Consider the following 19,419-nt stretch of genomic DNA (forward strand, 5'->3'; position numbering starts at 1 on the left):
ATGCTATCTTCTTCTTACGTCCCTAATCAAGAGGTTCCAGGTTCAAATCCCCCATTAAAATTAGCATATGAAGACATTCTTAATATTTTTACGAGTGAAATGAGAGTAGGCTGTGTCTCGAATCAGAATCCCATTCTGATTCTGATTCTAACGAGCGGACGTTGTTTCAGGAGGGAGTCAGATGGCTGAGCGGTTAGGAATTGGGCTATTAATCAGAAGGTTGCCGGTTCTATTCCGGGCTGCGCAAAATGACATTGTGTCCTTGGGCAAGGCACTTCACCCTACTTGCCTCGGGGGGAATGTCCTTGTACTTACTGTAAGTCGCTCTGGATAAGAGCGTCTGCTAAATGACTAAATGTAAATGTAGGTGGGCGTCCCGGGGGCGGCCGAACGAGCGGACATCCTGCAGAAGCTGATGAGCGCTGTGCCTAGCAGCGTGAGCCCAGAGGAACTCGCCCAGCTGGCTGATGCTGCGCACGGATACGTCGGGGCTGACCTGGCAGCTGTGTGCAAGGAGGCAGGCAAGTACAGCTAGGCTAGGCTACCATAGAGCTAGGTTAGGCTAGGCTACCACTGAGCTAGGCTAATCTACCATAGAATTAGGCTAGGCTACCACTGAGCTAGGCTAGTCTACCACAGAGTTGGGCTTGACTAGGCTAATCTACCATAGAGCTTGGCTAGGCTACATTGCTACAAAGCAAGGCTAGATTAGCGCTGGGCTAGGCTAACACAGGCCCTCGACCCAATAGTGGGCTGACCAGTAGAGCGCCAAATAATGCGCCTCCTTCAGTCTAGTGGGAATCCTCATCCGGACTCAGATTATCTGACTGAATACGTAACCAAGAGAAACACGCATTGAAACACTTCTTGTGTACTGTAATCCCTAGTCTGGAACCAGTGGCCGGAGGTGTCTCAGTAGCACTCACTTATTGAGACGTCAGGGAAACCTCCGAGGTTCTGGGAGTCTCTGGTGGACCACAGCTTCCTTTAACATCTTTCTGACCTGACGGATGTGGGCTGTTTCTCGGATTCAACTTCCATTGAAGTAAACCCACCTCTAAACCCCTGTAACCACTGCTTGTTGGGCAGTTTCTCCCGTCTCATATGCAAACCCTGTCACCAGTCACTCCTGCTAGTAAATAGTGTGTGTGAGGACCACTGCGTTGGGGTGTTTGTGTGGCCTGAGGGTCCTTCTAGTGTGTGTGTGTGTGTGTGTGTGTAACAGATGCAAACACACACTAATATGTACCTGTGTGTGTGTTTTGTCAGTGTGTGTGTGTGTGTGTGTGTGTTTTCTGTCCCTGCGTGTGTGTGTGAGACCTTCAGGGTCTCCTGGGTGGTCTGTCTGAGGAGAACGTGGTGTATTGCATTTCCAGCTGAGCCGACGAGGGCTACCGCACGGAAACGCCCGGGCCGGGAGCGTGATTTACCGTACCCCGAGGCCCAGACGTGACTGGCAGTGTTTTGAGAGAAAACCCTCTGGAGGGAAAAGCCTCTTCTGGTTCCTCTGCTCCCCGATCTGGAAACCCAAAGCACTGGACAAACACAGTCTGTGCGCACCACAGTAAAGCTAACAATTTCCAGAGTAGATTCATTTCTCTGCCTCTAGCTCGTATCTGGGCCTTGCTGCTTCAGTAATACAGATCTGCACGTGTTGGTAGGATTTAGGATGCTGTGGATATTATGTTATAAACCCCTGGTTCTGCTAGCATGGATAATGTCACGTACGATGCCACGGATTGTAAAAACACGGACGGGACTTTCTTCAGGACGTCGTCACGTGTTTTCCGTCCTTGAGGCGTGTTTTTGTTTGTGCGACGACGACACCTGAGAGTCCAGTATGTCCCAGTCCTGTCCAGGTGCAGAGGAGATGACATGATCTGCTTCTAAACCGAGCACGCTTACTTGTGTACGCAGGCATTAGACACGCGTTCCCCCCCACACACACGTGTCAGTGCCTGTTTTTTCCTCCCTGGCTTCCAGAGGAGAAACTAAAAGCGTCCAAACAGTCTGAGGAGGAACCCAGTAGTTTCCCTCGCGTCAGGTAACAAAGAGCCTCTGAAGGGTAACGTGCTCGCCACCACACCACTTCCTGTGAAGATGGAGGGCTAGCGAGGCTGGGACGTGTCTGGGTCACGCACCCCCCCCCCCCCCCCACACACACACACACGTCCAGCTGCTGTTCTAATGACCACTAACACACACACACACACACACACACAGGGAGACACAAACATGGTCTCACACACACATGGTCTCACACACACAAGACGCTTGCACACAGCCAGACAAAAACACGCACAGGCGCATGCAGACATGGTGTGGGGGATAACATCCTTCCCACAACACAATGGTGCCCAGCTTCCAGACCAGACCATGCCTGCCAACGCTATTTCAGACACTCTTCTCAGTCACCATCTCCTGAGAGGAGCGCTGGGGACAAAGGGAAGGACGGCAAGGCCAAAGTGTGTGTCTGAGTGTGTGTTTGTGGTTAAGTACGACAGAAGACGTATATGACATGAAGCAGATGTGAAGTAGGATGTGTTTTTCTGGGAGTTGAAGCATAGCATGCTAACCTTTTAGCTCTGAATGAAACTCCAGTTGGCGTAGGCACAATGCTGAATGGCTACCATGGGTTATAACCAAGGAAATAAGACCTCAAGAAGAGTTTATGTAGAAGAACTACAAACATGGTGGCCGTGTAGCCCCTCTCCTACGCCAACACAGGCACGTGCCCACGCCAGGGCTTCTGGGAAGTGTAGGCAACAGGTGGCGGGCAGGGTCACCCGATAAGACCTCAAGACTTCACACTTTACGAAATGTCAAGTCAATGTTAAATCTTTTTGAAGAGCCCTCTAGTGGAGAGTTTTTGTATTGCTGTACTATCAGAAACCTACAATGGATCAGTACTGGTCTTGTATGATGAACTGTGAAGCCTTGGTTTATATTTGATTAATTTTTGTTGAAAGAAAGGCGGCGATGGTGATACAGCGTTACTGCAGCTGTCATGGAGAAAGCTTAAACCTTTAATCACCACCATCCAGCCCTGAAGGGTTCTTAGTGAGGGGAGAGACTACACCCCTACTCCAATGTTCTACCTGGTTCTTGTGTTGACTCAGCCTGGTTCTGGTGTGGAGTTAGCCTGGTTCTGGTTCTTGTGTTGACTCAGCCTGGTTCTGGTTCTGGTGTGGAGTTAGCCTGGTTCTGGTTCTTGTGTTGAGTCAGCTTGGTTCTGGTGTTGAGTTGGACAGGTTTTATATTTTATATTTACATTTACTTCATTCAGCAGACTTTTAGAGTTAGCCTGGTTCATTTGCAGCCCTATAATCCCAGCAGTGAGATTCCTACTGAGTAGAACTCATCCGTCATCCTACAGACTGACCTAGGAAGGCTGTGTCGTCATCCAGAGAGCTTTATTACGTAGGTACGTGGGGAGAAATGGCAGCAAAAAGCAGGCAAGTATTGTGTTTGACATCAATTCTGCTGCAAAGACACGAATTAGATAAACAGTGCTAAATGCTAGATGATGTTTAGAGAGGCCGTCTTCCCATATAAAGCACTTTTCTCTACTCTCCCTTCCTTTTAAAGACACTTGTGGAATTTCAGGACAAGCTACATAAATATTGCTGGATCACCATGTGAAGTTTATTTGGGGGTTCTGTTTATAAAATCCGGAAATGTTCGCCTTGTACTCTTTAACCTTCGTACTTACCTTCCTAATGACAGCTGTGTGCCTGTGTGTGTGTGGCTGTGTGTGTGTGTGTGTGTGTTTAAGAGCACATATTATTGCAGTGTTCCAGCTCTGGAACAGATGTCTGGTATTGTAAATACAGGTGCAGTGAGTGTTCCAGAAGCCCCACAGAGCCATGAAAACTTGCCCATGGTTTGTGGATGGTGTCATGCCAAAAGTATTTCACAATTCATTTGAGGACATCGTGGTTTTAAACCCCCCCGGCTCTCTAGTTTTTCAAGCGCTCGGGGGTGTGGAATACACACTCTTGGTTCTTTCTGCCTGCGCATTAAAGATCTGGAACTTTCTGTTGCCGTGGCGATTAAAACTTTTCTGGTCTTGTTGTTGTTGGTGTTGGTAGAAGTTCAACACAGCTTCGTGAAAATGGATCTGAAGTGACATACACCTTTTAGTTTGACATTTTATTCATTTAGCAGATGCTTTTATCTAAAGCGGGATACAAATAGTGCATCTGGAAAGTTCCAGTTTCTGAAATATTTCATGTGATTGTGTTTACGGCTCTTCATAAATCGAGTTAATAGTGAAGAGGAGGACTGCGTAGTGTCATGCACAGTGCACCTGATCCTATTGGTCAAGGACGTTGTTAGTTATGAACACATGCCAATGCTGTGATCTCTTGTAATGTCTAAGATAAGTTCCTTGAGGGTCTGTCTAAAATCTCTTGTCAAACTCCTGCATTCAGATGAAGTCAAGTTGCAGATGACAGAATATCCTTCTTTTCTTCCTTCCAAACAGACACATTCCGGGTGTTGTAGAGAGTACACAGTCCTGTCCATGGATGGACTCCTTCTCTCTGAGGTTATAGCTTCTCTCTGAGGTTATAGCTTCTCTCTGAGGTTATAGCTTCTCTCTGAGGTTATAGCTTCTCTCTGAGGTTATAGCTTCTCTCTGAGGTTATAGCTTCTCTCTGAGGTTATAGCTTCTCTCTGAGGTTATAGCTTCTCTCTGAGGTTATAGCTTCTCTCTGAGGTTATAGCTGCTCTCTGAGGTTATAGCTGATCTCTGAGGTTATAGCTGCTCTCTGAGGTTATAGCTGCTCTCTGAGGTTATAGCTTCTCTCTGAGGTTATAGCTTCTCTCTGAGGTTATAGCTTCTCTCTGAGGTTATAGCTGCTCTCTGAGGTTATAGCTGCTCTCTGAGGTTATAGCTGCTCTCTGAGGTTATAGCTGATCTCTGAGGTTATAGCTGATCTCTGAGGTTATAGCTGCTCTCTGAGGTTATAGCTGCTCTCTGAGGTTATAGCTGCTCTCTGAGGTTATAGCTGATCTCTGAGGTTATAGCTGCTCTCTGAGGTTATAGCTGCTCTTTACGTTGGTGTGTTTCCAGGGCCTGTTTGTGTCACAGTTCTCATTGTTGATTGTCACTTTTTTCCTCTCACATGCCCACTCCGAGGTTCGATCTTGGATTCTCTGAGTCCAACAACAGCCATCTTTGAAAACATGACCCAGCTGTGCCACTGAGAAGCCAGCAATTTGATGGGGCGGGTGTGCGGTATTTATACTGAGTGAGTGATTTTAACCAATTCAGTTTGGTTTGCTTGAACCAGGGGTTGGTGGAAGTGACCCTTGAAGAGGCCGTGATTTAGGGAATGTATTTTTAGGGTCAGATAATTAGGACCATTCCGTCTGAACCACTAAGAACCTCCTCGTCTTTCCCCTCTCGCTCTTCTTTCTCCCCAGTCAGTTTCGGCGACGATAAACACGACCCCCCTCCGCCCCCCAGTCCGTGCCTCACGCAGGGTTGTGAATGTGCATTCTTGGCAGGGGCCCCCCACCCCTAGCTCCCCAGTGGCCACTGTTGAATTTGAAACACTCAGGAAAGAACCAGCGAACGAAATAAAAAGTGGAGTGTCCACATGAGGTTCAGATTATCTCTGTTGTGTTGCGTCCCTCTCTCCCCCCCCCACCCCTCCCTCCTGCCCCCCCCCCCCCCCCCTTGCTCCATCGGATGTTTTCATAACTGAACCGAATGTGAGCTGGAAGTCAGCCAGGCCGGGCCAGGCCGAGCCAAGGAGAGGAGGTCCAGGGCCGAGCGCTGAAGCCTCGCTGTCCAACTAAATTTCCGTTTCGTTGGGGACGTCATGACTGAATGAATCTGTTGTGTTTCCTTGACTTGAGGACAGTTGTTTGACATTTGTTTAATTGCTAGTTGTTAGAAACGATCGCAATAATAGTATAGTTTTGAGAGGTGAATGGGTGGGCTGGCAGTCCTGCAGACAGAGTGGGAGGCAGACGGACAGACGGACAGACGGACAGGCAGGCAGGCAGGCAGAGGCCAAAGAGCCCACCTCACCGTGCTTCATCCACAACAAGAGGTTAGGATGAATGGTAAATGATTGAACAGGTCCTGGGTAGCACATCATGGGGATAGGCAGAGCTCAGTGGCAGAGCGTTTGAATTCAGACCAAGAGGCCGTCCCTGACACTGGGAAATGGTCCTGTGTCTGAGAGCTCCAGGCCTGGCATGGTCATGCATGAGGACAGACATGTCATCGGGTGAGGGACAGGGGGGTTGATGGGAGATGTAGTTCTCCGGGGAGGGGGAGAGGGGGGAGGGGGAAAAAAGGCAAGGAAGAGTAGAGGAGAAAGGAAAGAGAGGGAAAGATAAGGATAGAGGGGCAGAGAGGGGGGGGGGGGGAGAGAGAAAGCGCACACACACACACTCCAGGGTGTGTGTGTCTCAGTGACCTTGGCCCAGCCTGCTTGTGACGGACTCGCTTGTATTCATTGTATTATTTTTTTCCCTCCTTCCTTCTGTTCCCTTTTTCTTTTTTCAAAGTCTCGCTCGGGTCGTGGAAAATATAAACAGGATGCAGTCTTGTCTGATCGTAAATCCTCTCTTGTCTGGCCCCCGGCCCCCGGAGCTATCAAAACTAGAACGTGTGTGTGCATGTGCGCGTGTGTGTGTGTACATGCATGTGTGCTTCATGCTGGGGTAGGCCTATGCTCACTTTAGAGTTCTTGGGTCTGTGTGTGTGTGTGTGTGTTTGTACTAGGACTGGAGCTTCATCCACCTAACAGGCCGAGGAAGGACCCGTTTCACAAACCCCATGTGTGTGTGTGTGTGTGTACCAGGACTGCGTGCGCTGAGGCGAGCGTTGGGCGGTGGCGTCCAGCCATCAGACGTGGAGCTGAGAGGAACCGTGATGGTGACCTTCCACGACCTTCAGCTGGCCATGTCAGAGGTCAAACCCAGCGCCATGAGGGAGGTCGCCATTGACATCCCCAAGGTACCGTATAGACATGTTGCTAATGCTACCCCAAGGTGTAGCCTGTGGTGCTCATGCTAACCCAGGGGACAATATAGCAATGCATCACTAATTGTAACCCCATGTAAGGTCATAGACATGTTGCTAATTGTAACCCATGGTACGTAGAGATAATGCTTGCACAAAAGTAAACTTCAAATAATGAATCAGAACAAATTCAGAAAAATGTACCTTTCTGATGTATTTAAAGTCTAAATGTTTTATTTATGTTTGATGATTAGCAAAGTCGTTTTTTTTTTATGTCTACAAGGAATGGTAAATAGTCCTAGGTAATAAAAAAAATCAATGTTTGGACAGGAAGCACACCCACATCTTGTAACGCACACTCCCTTCATCACTCTCTGCACTATAGACCAGTGAATCATCACTCAGTTCAGGTTCACACCAGGGAAGGTCAAATGAAATGACCCCACTGCACCCATCTTTAAAATGGAGATGAATCACACGTCGTGGAGGGAGGGAGAGAGGAGGGGAGAGGGGAGAGAGGAGAGGAGAGGAGGGGAGAGGAGAGGGAGAGAGGAGGGGAGAGGGGGAGAGAGGAGGGGAGGGGGAGAGAGGAGGAGAGGGGGAGAGAGGAGAGGGGGGAGGGGGAGAGAGGAGAGGAGGGGAGAGGAGAGGGAGAGGGGGAGAGAGGAGGGGAGAGGGTGGGAGAGGGGGAGAGAGGAGAGGAGGGGAGAGAGGAGGGGAGAGAGGAGGGGAGAGAGGAGGGGAGAGAGGAGAGGAGGGGAGAGGGAGAGAGGAGGGGAGAGGGAGAGAAAGAGGGAGGTTGAGAGTGGAAGAGAGAGAAGGGGAGAGGGAGAGTTAAAGAGAGGAAGGGGGGAGAGCGGGGTGGGGGGGGGGAGAGGACAGTGGTGAGGCTGCAGGATGTTGTGGAGTTAGCATGTGTAAGACATAAGGGACAGGAAGAAGCCAAACCATACTCCTCCGGTGCTAATTGAAAGCAGATCAGGTCGCCGGCAGTTCCTGCCAGAAGGGAAAAAAAGAGGGAGAGAGGAAGAGGGGGAGAGAGCGAGCAAAAACCCGACTGGGCCTCCTTCCTCCTCCTCCGGTCCCTCCTTCCCCCGGCTCGCTGAGCGCACCCACATACGTTTGGTTCTTGTGGCTGGTTCCTGGAAACGGTGAGCAGGGGATTCAAGTTCAGATCCCTTCTCCTCCTCCCTCTCTCCTCCTCCTCCCTCCCTCCCTCTGCTCCCCTGATCCCTCTCCTCCTCCTCCTCCTCCTCCCAGACCAGCTGAGGCCTCAGACTTGATCAGACCCACATGAATACAAACATTTGTAGGACATTGAGAGCATCAATCCGTTTCCTGCTGTTTTAATGGTCGTTTTCCAGTTCATTCTGGATTTTCTTACCTACACGTGCCCCATGCATTCAGTGCCGACATTATCTTTTCAGATCCCAAAACCCAAGTTCATATTTGGTTTGAATCATTCGGGTCTCGATGGGTTCTGGAAGTCCTTCGCAGCGTTCAACGCCCATCAGATGTACCAGCCCCTGACGCTGTCGTAACAGATCGCTTGCCCCCTCCTTAGCACTGTGCCTTGTAAACAAACACACAGTTTTTTGACTAAATACTGTTTCAAACAATACACTTCTGGTCTTGTGCTGTACTTTGTACATGCACTGTGCGTACATCACTTTGGATGAAAGCATTAGCTAAAAGTCATAAAATCTAATTGAAAAGAAGGGATAAAGTCTGGTGATTTTTGTTTGATAATAAGAATATTAACCTTTTGATGTGACTACAGAAACAGGAACTGAGAGGATCTTTATCTGTATACCCTTCATCTTCTGGTGGCCACCACGGCCCTCTCAGTCTCAGCCCCGACTCCGAGAGGCCCCTTGTCATGTTTGGGAAACAACAGTGAAAGATAACAACTGGGTGGAAAAACGGAGGAAAAAATGACCGTGTGTGTGTGTGTGTGTGTGTGTGTGTGTGAAACGGCAGTCTTGGATTCTGCATCCACCACATTCAAAAACGTTTTCAGTGGATGTGGCTCCTTTTTTTAACATGATTATTCAGATCAGCCTTTGTTTTCTCCATGGACACTTGGTAGTAAGTTTGTGGTATCATAGCAGTAATAGTAACTTGGTAGTAACACTACTTTTGTAATACACTACAAGTTTGTAATAACTCCTCTGGCCTCTTTTGGTCTCTTTCTTCTTCAGTTTAGATTGTTTCTGCTTCTCCATCTCCTCATCCATCACTGGCCCATCTTCCATCTATTTATCTAGCCTTTTCCTGTTTCACTGTCCTTTCCAACCCTATCTCTGTCCTTATCTCTATCCTCCTCCATCTCTCTCCTGCCTCTCCTCCCTCAATACCTCCCTCTCTTGTGCCACTCCCACCTTCTTCCTTCCCTCTCTCCATCTCCCCCCCAGCCTCTCCTCTCTCCAGCCTCTCTCTCTCTCTCTCTCTCTCTCTCTCTCTCTCTCTCTCTCTCGCGCGCTCTCTCTTTCTCTCTCTCTCTCTGTTGGCCGTGTGGTATTTACAGTATGTGGCTGGAAGCCAGGTTTCCATTAGGTGCTTGGTTCCCTGGAGACGGGGCCGGTGGCCTGGGATGTGTTACCTTGAAAGGGGGTGACGGGGGTGGGGGGACGGGGGTGGGGGGACGGGGGGTGGGGGGAGCAGGAGATGGGCTTGGACTTGTCTTGTTCCAGTCCCTGCATTCAAAGAAATGCCACAGGAGGGATGCTAGATAGAAAATATCAAATATAACTGAACGATAAAAAACCATCTGTCTTGGATGGGTTCTGTTCCTGTGCCGACACGCCCTCAACCTCAGTCCTTCCCCCTCTCTAGGTTCACTGGTCAGATGTGGGGGGTCAAGGGTCATGGCTAGGGCTGTGTCCAGGTTCCTCCCTCCCCCAGGTGTGCTGGTCAGACGTGGGGTTCAGGGGTCAAGGGTCAGGGCTAGGGTTGTGTCCAGGTTCCGCCCTCACCCTCGTCCTCCTCCCTCCCCCAGGTGTGCTGGTCAGACGTGGGGGGGATGGCGGAGGTGAAGGTGCAGCTCCTGCAGGCTGTGCTGTGGCCCCTGAGACACCCTGAAGCCTTCTGCCGGATGGGCATCCTGCCTCCCAGGGGACTCCTGCTCTACGGGCCCCCTGGATGCTCCAAGACGATGATCGCCAAGGCCCTGGCCAATGAGAGTGGACTCAACTTCCTGGCTATCAAGGTGAGTGGGTTTGTTCGTTTTTTTCTGTGTGCTTTGTTTGTTTTGGTGTGTGTGTGTGTGTGTGCCCACACAAATGGGTAACTGTGTGCGTGTGTGTTTATGCATGCGTGTGTGTGTGATCAAGCAGAGGTTGCCTACATTCTACACTCCATTAGGAGGTTGAAATGTGTTTGCTTTTAGGGCCCCTCTGATTGGCTAACAGTTGTGGCCTTCTCCCACTTCCCTTAAGGCTGACCTCTAAGCCTCCTCACATGACCTCTGACCCTGGGCTGGTCCTTTTTCATTCATCACTCCACCCTCTCCCCCTCAGTTTCCGCTACCCCCCTCCTGCCCCCCCCCCCTCCTGCCCCCCCTCATCTCCTCACTCCACCCCCCCCCCCCCCCCCATCTCCATCTGTGTGGACTCTGTTGATGGAGATTGATTGATCGTCTGGGTGAATCGGTGATTGGTGATTATTTTGACTGTTGCCATTTGCTGAAAGGCCTATGAAAGGAGCTTTCACCCGCTGTCATTAAGCAAATTACAGCCAATAGGTGGCAAACGTTGGCAGGTTCCCAAAATGGAAAACAGTCTTAAGGTTTTTAAGCTGCCGGTTTTTCTCCTGTGAAATGGATCTGTTACCTTCTGGGGATGCATTTAGATGTGAGCTGCTTCCGCCGTCTGAAATCCCTGTTATCAAGTTGTCACTTTGAGTTTTCTTCCATCCTTAACCACACACGTACACACACATACACACACACACGGTCACACGCACACAAATATACATGCATGCATGCACACACACTCAAATGCACACTCAGCCAAGCACACACACACACGCACACAGCATTGATAAAGCCCAGTTTAACAAAAATGGCTGTGTCATGGTCAGGCCACCCCACACCACAGAGAAAGAGGGGGAGGGGATGGAGGAGGAGAAGGAGCAGGGAGAACAGCGGGAGGAAGGGATGATACTGTTGTTCTCTCTCACCAGGGATATGAACTGTTAAGGTGAATCACGATTTATTGTTACAGGGTCCAGAGTTACTGAGCAAGTACGTGGGAGAGTCGGAGCGGGCCGTCAGAGAAGTAAGTAACCACTCTGCAGGAAGTGAGGTGGTCGGCTCCCACTCTGCAGGAAGTGAGGTGGTCGGCTCCCACTGATGTACTGTATGTCAGCGGTTCCCAGCCTGTGGGGCGCGGCCCACTAGTGGTCCGTGCGTGTCCCTATTAGACACCGACAATTTCGTTTTTCCTCATATATGGCCATGGGTGATCAGGAATGTCTCTAGTCATGTCGACATTGCTCATCCATAACGTACCTTTTTGGGAATTTGTATTTCCAAACTTCTTTTTCGAAAATGTTTAGTAAACCTTAAAAAATAAAAAAGGAAAATCAAAACTTTTTGTTAAAATATTTTGTAAACCTTTCGAAAGTTTTTTTTTTAAATTTTTATATTTGAGCTATGCAAGTGGGCCGCAAAGTGGAAAAGGTCAGGAATGGCTGCTGTATGTAACATATATAAATATAGGGTGAACTGTGTATGTGTGATGTATATATGTAAGCGGTATATATTTGATGTGGTTGACTCCATATTGTAAATCCTGGATGTGGTATACATGATGTGATGTTTATATGTGTCATTTCTGCGCCAGGTGTTCAGGAAGGCCAGAGCTGTGTCTCCCTCCATCGTGTTCTTTGATGAGATCGATGCACTGGCAGGAGAGAGAGGAGGGTGAGTGTCCATCTAGACGAGCTAGCACAGGCGCTAGCAGCACACACACACACACACCTCCCTCGCCACTGTACTAGTCTCTGTGTTGGTACCAGGGTTGTGAACCAGACCGCACAGCTCTGGACTTCATAACTACATGAAGGAGAGCTTCAGTACTGACACAGCACCACATCTCCACACCACGCCTTCTGCAAGAATGCACTTAGCTACCATCTATAAAGGTTATTTACTGGTCTGTACTTCCTCTGCGTTTAATCAATGAAGTGGCTTGTGCACACCAGCAGAGATCCGACTGCTGACTCAACCTGGGCTCCAGACAAGCCAGCCTTATTTGTGTTGCTCTCTCTCGCTCTCTCTCACTCTCTGTCTATCTCTCTCTCTTTTGACAATAAGACAAGAAGCACCTGTAAATCTTTCACAGTCTACATGCCTCAACAAACTGTTGGAATGAGAGAGAGGGTGAGGGGGGTGAGAGAGGGCAGGGAGAAAGGTGGGGTGTAAGACAGGGAGGGAGGAGGGAATGACTGCCCATCTTCCTTCCTCCCTCTCCTTCTCTCTCGGACATGGTAGTGACAGGACTTCTTTGTGGCCTTGTCTGCTCATGATGGCTCCTACTTTCTCTAGTCCTATCAATAGAGTCAGTGTGTCTGTCGGTGTTTGTTGTTCATTGGTCTTTACTTCTTGTGTTTAATCATCCCATCACCTCTCTATCACGTCAGTCTCCTTCGTTCTCACTATTTGATTCACTTGTTAGACGCTTTCACCAAAGCAACATGCAAATAGTGCATATAGAATTTACACAAAAAAATCAAGGATCAAAAGTGCACAGTTCTGACAGTGTTTCATTGGTTAGAGTCAAAGAACGGTCTGTATTTACCAGCCACAGTACAAAGTAGCCACATCATAGCTACCAGGCATGGTGCAACTACAGTCATTTCTCTGTGTTACATGTCATGGAGCATCCCTCCCTCACCTCCCCTGGTGTGTCCACCCCTCCCCAGGTCGTCGGGTGGCGTTGGGGACCGTGTCCTGGCCCAGCTGCTGACCGAGATGGACGGCATCGAGCAGCTCCGCAACGTGACCGTGCTGGCCGCCACCAACCGACCTGACATGATCGACAAGGTCACTTCCTGTCTCCGCGTCTCACGCACTTCCTCCTGCCTTCTCTCTCTCCATCTTTGCTCTCTCTCCCTTATCTCTCTCTCTCTCTCTCTCTCTCTCACTCACTCACTCACTCACTCACTCACTCACTCACTCACTCACTCACTCTCTGATCGATCCATCTCTCTCTTTCTCCCTTCAAACTGTCCTCCTCCCTCCTCTTGGCTCTCTCCTAACCAGTGGCCTGTCATAAGGCTGTAAGATCATAGAAATGCACCATACACATCTACTGTGTCCCTAGTAGTAAGCTGTGCCCCCCCCCCCCGCCTGGTGTTGAAACCTCAGACCTCCAGCCCCACCCTGCCATCAGGAAGCAGCTTCACAGACAGCTGAGAAATCACATTATCCCTGCGTGAAACCCCCTGGTGTGTGTGTGTGTGAGAGAGAGTGTGTGTTTCTTGAGGGTCATTTGAATGTGAAACGTACCAACAGTGATAGGAAACACAAGCCACCAAATGGACTGTCAGGGACCCCCCCCCCCCCCCCGGAACTGCCCCCCCTTCCCCTCTTGTATCCCCACCACCCATTGTCCCCCCCCCCCCCACCCCTACCCTTCCACTGTCTGCCCACAGGAAAGGCAGCTATTTCCATGAGAATACTAGGAAGTGATGAGGCAGACGAAGATGAATGAGATGTTTGGGTGTCAGTGGAGTCTTTGTCGTCAGATTGATGGAGCACTAGAGACTTTCTGGGTCCTGGTTGTCTGATGGACTGGGAGAGGGAGGGAGGGAGGGAGGGAGGGAGGGAGGGGGAGAGGGAGGCGGGGGACGGAGGGAGGGAGGGAGGGGGAGAGGGAGGGAGGGAGGCACGGAGGGAGGGAAAAGGCTAGAGAGAGGGACAGGGAATGGAGAGGGACAGATGGACATGGAGAGAGGGATAGGGAGAAGAACAAGGGAAGGAGAGAGAGAGAGAGAGTGATAGAGGAGCAGGAACTGGGTTGGTAGATAAGGAGTCCCACTTTCAGATTAGCCGACTCTGCTTTTTGTCTGTCATCCACCCCGAGACATCAGCTTCTTCCCAGCACCCCCACTGTGCAAGGATCCCGCTTGGCTCACTCATATAATGATATTTATATGAAAAATATTACTGATTCTAATGTACATTTAGACATTTAGTCATTTAGCAGACGCTCTTATCCAGAGCGACTTACAGTAAGTACAGGGACATTCCCCCGAGGCAAGTAGGGTGAAGTGCCTTGCCCAAGGACACAACGTCATTTGGCACGGCCGGGAATCGAACTGGCAACCTTCAGATTACGAGCCCGATCCCCTAACCGCTCAGCCACCTGATTCCCACGTAATGTAATGACTATCCCAACTAAATGTTGGATTGTAATGGTGTATTTGGCACCAACTTTCATGTGGTTCAAAAACGATGCATTCTCAATTTCTGAGGGAGTGAGAGAGAATTAGAGAGGATTGTGGAGGGAAAGAGAGGTTGAGAAAGGGAGAGAGACAGAAAGAGGGACAGAGAGAGAGGGAGAGACAGACAGAAAGGGAGAGAGGATGTTTTGCCTCGCCTCACCTCTGCCCCTGCTGTCTCCCCAGTGATGACTGACAAGCAGCACCAGGATATTTACCCTGCCTGCTGGGGGAGACCCCCCCCCAGGCCTGTCATTCTGTTTTAGTAGCAGCTGTCTACACCCCCAGCTCACACACACACACACTCACACACTCTAAGACATACACACACACACACTGACGCAGTGAGACCTCTTTATTTATTGGTATTCTTTGCAAAAGCTGACCATAAATGGAGCGATGCATGGCTATGCAGTCTATGACTTGTATGATTGTCTAGTTGAAGTTATTCAGAAAACATCGGTCCAAATATTTCACAATTTATCCTGAGAAGGGAAGTTTCTGGATCACAGTTTATCCTCAGAGAGTAAAGTGAGTCATCGTTTATTAGCATCCTAGCTAATACTTTAGTCGAGGTTGTATGTGAGTTTGTTTGACGTAGAAAACCTATATCTGGCTTCCTTGACTAAGGATAATGTTGGGTTGTTGTGCTGAATGGCCTGTTTGTTTGCCCTGGTGTGTGAGAGGCTTCCTCTAAGTGAGGACCAGGAATGTTACAGTAGGGGAGATCACTACCAGATGGGCTTTGTTAGGGACCAGAAGTTACCAACTAGGTTCTAGTCAGATATGGGATTTGATCAGATATGGGGAAAGCTCCACCTTCCTCCCCCTCTACCCTCTCCTCCTCCACTCCCTCCACCTCTCTCCCTCCTCCCCCTCTACCCTCTCCTCCTCCTCCTCCTCCACCTCTCTCCCTCCTCCCCCTCTACCCTCTCCTCCTCCTCCTCCACCTCTCTCCCTCCTCCCCCTCTACCCTCTCCTCCTCCTCCTCCTCCTCCTCCACCTCTCTCCCTCCTCCCCCTCTACCCTCTCCTCCTCCTCCTCCTCCACCTCTCTCCCTCCTCCCCCTCTACCCTATCCTCCTCCTCCTCCACCTCTCTCCCTCCTCCCCCTCTACCCTATCCTCCTCCTCCTCCACCTCTCTCCCTCCTCCCCCTCTACCCTATCCTCCTCCTCCTCAACCTCTCTCCCTCCTCCCCCTCTCCTCCTCCTCCACCTCTCTCTTTCCTCCCCCTCTACCCTCTCCTCCTCCACCTCTCTCCCTCTACCCTCTCCTCCTCCACCTCTCTCCCTCCTCCCCCTCTACCCTCTCCTCCTCCTCCTCCTCCACCTCTCTCCCTCCTCCCCCTCTACCCTATCCTCCTCCTCCTCCACCTCTCTCCCTCCTCCCCCTCTACCCTATCCTCCTCCTCCTCAACCTCTCTCCCTCCTCCCCCCTCTCCTCCTCCTCCACCTCTCTCTTTCCTCCCCCTCTACCCTCTCCTCCTCCACCTCTCTCCCTCTACCCTCTCCTCCTCCACCTCTCTCCCTTCTCCCCCTCTACCCTCTCCTCCTCCTCCTCCACCTCCACCTCTCTCCCTCTACCCTCTCCTCCTCCTCCTCCACCTCTCTCCCTCCTCCCCCTCTACCCTCTCCTCCTCCTCCACCTCTCTCCCTCCTCCCCATCTACCCTCTCCTCCTCCACTCCCTCCACCTCCTCTTCCTCCACCTTCTCTACCTTCTCCTCTCTCCTCCTCCCCAGTTCTGCACCCACTGTGAGTTATTACCAGAAGATGGAGCCAAACCTGATTTGGCAAGACATGGTTTATGATGCTACTTACTACTTACGTCCAACCTGTTGGTTTATGTTATGATCTGACCTGTGTTCTGTGACGCGTGACAGTGAGAAGGCAATCTGAATGCATCACTAAAACTCCCTTCATACTGACCTGAATAGTGTTGAGTATTTCACCACACCAGCTCTCCAACTGCAGCCTATCAGAAACTCGATACAGATATGTGACGACAGTGCTTTTCTGCAGTACATTGTGGGACATGCCTTGCGTGTCTGGGCAGAGCCAGTGGTCCTGTTCGGGGGTTTATCTGTGGCCTGGTAATTGCACCTTGACAAAGTGCTCTGTTTGAATCTCCCAAAACGGACCCTGAACTGCCTCCGCCTAGTAATTTTTAATTTTCCACACATTATTGGAAGTTACGGAATCTGACCTCTTTGACCTTCTTTTTCTCAGAACTTTCTTAATAACCGTAGGGTGGAGGAAAGAGGACAAGAAGGAAGAGGGGGGGAAAAGGGTTCCCACTAATTGCATACCTCCTCATGCCATGAAGAGAGGTTTGGAACAACAACCAAATAAAAGGTCTAAGTTTCTACCTCAAGCATCGTGTCACCGTCTTGGTCGCGAGGGCTGGGATTTGAATCTCTGAAGGTCAACTGGTTTCAGCTGGGAACAGCACACTGCATTACACAGTCAGTACTCACCACACGGGAACATCTTACATTTAGTCATTTAGCAGACGCTCTTATCCAGAGCGACTTACAGTAAGTACAGGGACATTCCCCCGAGGCAAGTAGGGTGAAGTGCCTTGCCCAAGGACACAACGTCATTTGGCAGAGCCGTGGATCGAACCAGCAACCTTCTTATTACTAGCCCGATTCCCTAACCACTCAGCCACCTGACTCCCTTCTCTCTATCTTCTACCAGACGAGGGATGGGTCGTAAATATGGGGGTTCTCGTTGGTAGTGATGGCCTTCAGGTGTTCTAGGTGACACATCAGATGTTTACATTCTACATATATATTTTTTTTCAGTTTAAATGCTTAACCCTTGTGCTGCCTTCGGGTCACATGACCCAAAGGTTCATAACAAACCATCATTGTGTTTACCCAATTTGACCCAATACAAAAACAAATACAAATAATTTTAACCTTCGCTATGTGGGGGGTCTGAGAAAAGAAAATGCTTCACTTTGTTTTTGTATGCGGTAAAGTTGTCGCAATACGACGGTGGGTAACAATGACTGATGGGTCAGAATGACCCGAAGATAACACAAGGGTTAAATTAATTCAACGGTTTAGGTGAAAGCTCTATTGAGTAACCAGCTACTTCCACACTAACCAAACACAAGGCAGAAAAACAGCCATTTGGTCAAAAGTGAGTTACTGTTGTTTTTGGCACACTTGATACTTACTTTGACATGTTAACTGTGTTTTAGAGAAAATAAGGGGTCTGATCAGCAGTAATTTACAAAAAAGTCAACCGAAATGAAACACTTTGATGTACTTTTTCCCTCAGTTCCACTCAGAGCAGTTACTGACCTTTAGCGTGTGAGGGCAGACTTCATTAATGTGTTTATTTTGGTTCATGAGCGGATCTCTAGTGTGCCACTTCCTCAGAGGGGTTTCAGCTTGGTAGTGAAGGTATAATAATAATCAAAATCTTTTAAAAGAGCAAGTTTTTTTTTTATTAAACCTTTATTATTATTATCGCAGAAGATTGCTCTGGGAAGTTTTGAGAGATAACCCTGACAGATTTAAAGAAGATGATCATTTGAAAGATGGACATTCCTTATCTGCATGTTTGCAGAGAGATGCACATTCATCCACGTTGAGATGTATTTTTAATATAACTACTAATATAACTACTACTAGAATAACTGCTCCAGAGCATCCAGGCATCCCAGATAGCATGGTGGTGTTACAGGCCAGATTGTTCATTATTCAGCACTGCAAGCCCCCGGACCTACAACACTGACCTAACAGGAAATGAATCTGAACCAAATGCAGTAATAAGCCTGCTAGTCAAAACAGGCCATTTTTGATGTTGTGGTGGTTACCATCTCCCAAGCCTGGCTCCTCCCCTGTGGTGAGCCAAGCATGATGGAATTTCTATTTGTGCTGTCTTAAGTGATTAGGACTCATTCACTGAGTTCCTGGCTGCGGGGTGTCTGTGTACTGCTGCTCCAGCCTGAAGTGTACCAGTAGAACCTCTCTCCAGGTGACTGTTCCCCAGTAGAACCTCTCTCCAGGTGACTGTTCCCCAGTAGAACCTCTCTCCAGGTGACTGTTCCCCAGTAGAACCAGGGTTCTCTCCAGGTGACTGTTCCCCAGTAGAACCTCTCTCCAGGTGACTGTTCCCCAGTAGAACCAGGGTTCTCTCCAGGTGACTGTTCCTCAGTAGAACCAGGGTTCTCTCCAGGTGACTGTTCCCCAGTAGAACCTCTCTCCAGGTGACTGTTCCCCAGTAGAACCTCTCTCCAGGTGACTGTTCCCCAGTAGAACCAGGGTTCTCTCCAGGTGACTGTGCCCCAGTAGAACCTCTCTCCAGGTGACTGTTCCCCAGTAGAACCTCTCTCCAGGTGACTGTTCCCCAGTAGTACCAGGGTTCTCTCCAGGTGACTGTTCCCCAGTAGAACCTCTCTCCAGGTGACTGTTCCCCAGTAGAACCTCTCTCCAGGTGACTGTTCCCCAGTAGAACCTCTCTCCAGGTGACTGTTCCCCAGTAGAACCTCTCTCCAGTTGACTGTTCCCCAGTAGAACCAGGGTTCTCTCCAGGTGACTGTTCCCCAGTAGAACCTCTCTCCAGGTGACTGTTCCCCAGTAGAACCTCTCTCCAGGTGACTGTTCCCCAGTAGAACCAGGGTTCTCTCCAGGTGACTGTTCCCCAGTAGAACCTCTCTCCAGGTGACTGTTCCCCAGTAGAACCAGGGTTCTCTCCAGGTGACTGTTCCCCAGTAGAACCTCTCTCCAGGTGACTGTTCCCCAGTAGAACCTCTCTCCAGGTGACTGTTCTCCAGTAGAACCTCTCTCCAGGTGACTGTTCCCCAGTAGTACCAGGGTTCTCTCCAGGTGACTGTTCCCCAGTAGAACCTCTCTCCAGGTGACTGTTCCCCAGTAGAACATCTCTCCAGGTGACTGTTCCCCAGTAGAACCAGGGTTCTCTCCAGGTGACTGTTCCCCAGTAGAACCTCTCTCCAGGTGACTGTTCCCCAGT

At 49.7% G+C, this 19,419-nt stretch overlaps 1 protein-coding gene across 1 annotated transcript in view; it reads left to right on the forward strand.

Annotated features, from left to right (window-relative positions):
* The window catches only part of afg2a (AFG2 AAA ATPase homolog A), a 68,053-nt gene that overhangs the window by 5,468 nt on the left and 43,166 nt on the right, over window positions 1-19,419 (forward strand). The window contains exons 10-15 of the mRNA XM_062475963.1: window positions 368-521; window positions 6,825-6,979; window positions 9,984-10,193; window positions 11,209-11,262; window positions 11,830-11,909; window positions 12,911-13,031. Of these exons, the coding sequence (XP_062331947.1) occupies window positions 368-521; window positions 6,825-6,979; window positions 9,984-10,193; window positions 11,209-11,262; window positions 11,830-11,909; window positions 12,911-13,031 (774 nt within the window). The remainder of the gene's footprint in view (window positions 1-367; window positions 522-6,824; window positions 6,980-9,983; window positions 10,194-11,208; window positions 11,263-11,829; window positions 11,910-12,910; window positions 13,032-19,419) is intronic.

Source organism: Osmerus eperlanus, chromosome 13 (genome assembly GCF_963692335.1).
Source record: "Osmerus eperlanus chromosome 13, fOsmEpe2.1, whole genome shotgun sequence".
NCBI lineage: Eukaryota > Metazoa > Chordata > Actinopteri > Osmeriformes > Osmeridae > Osmerus > Osmerus eperlanus.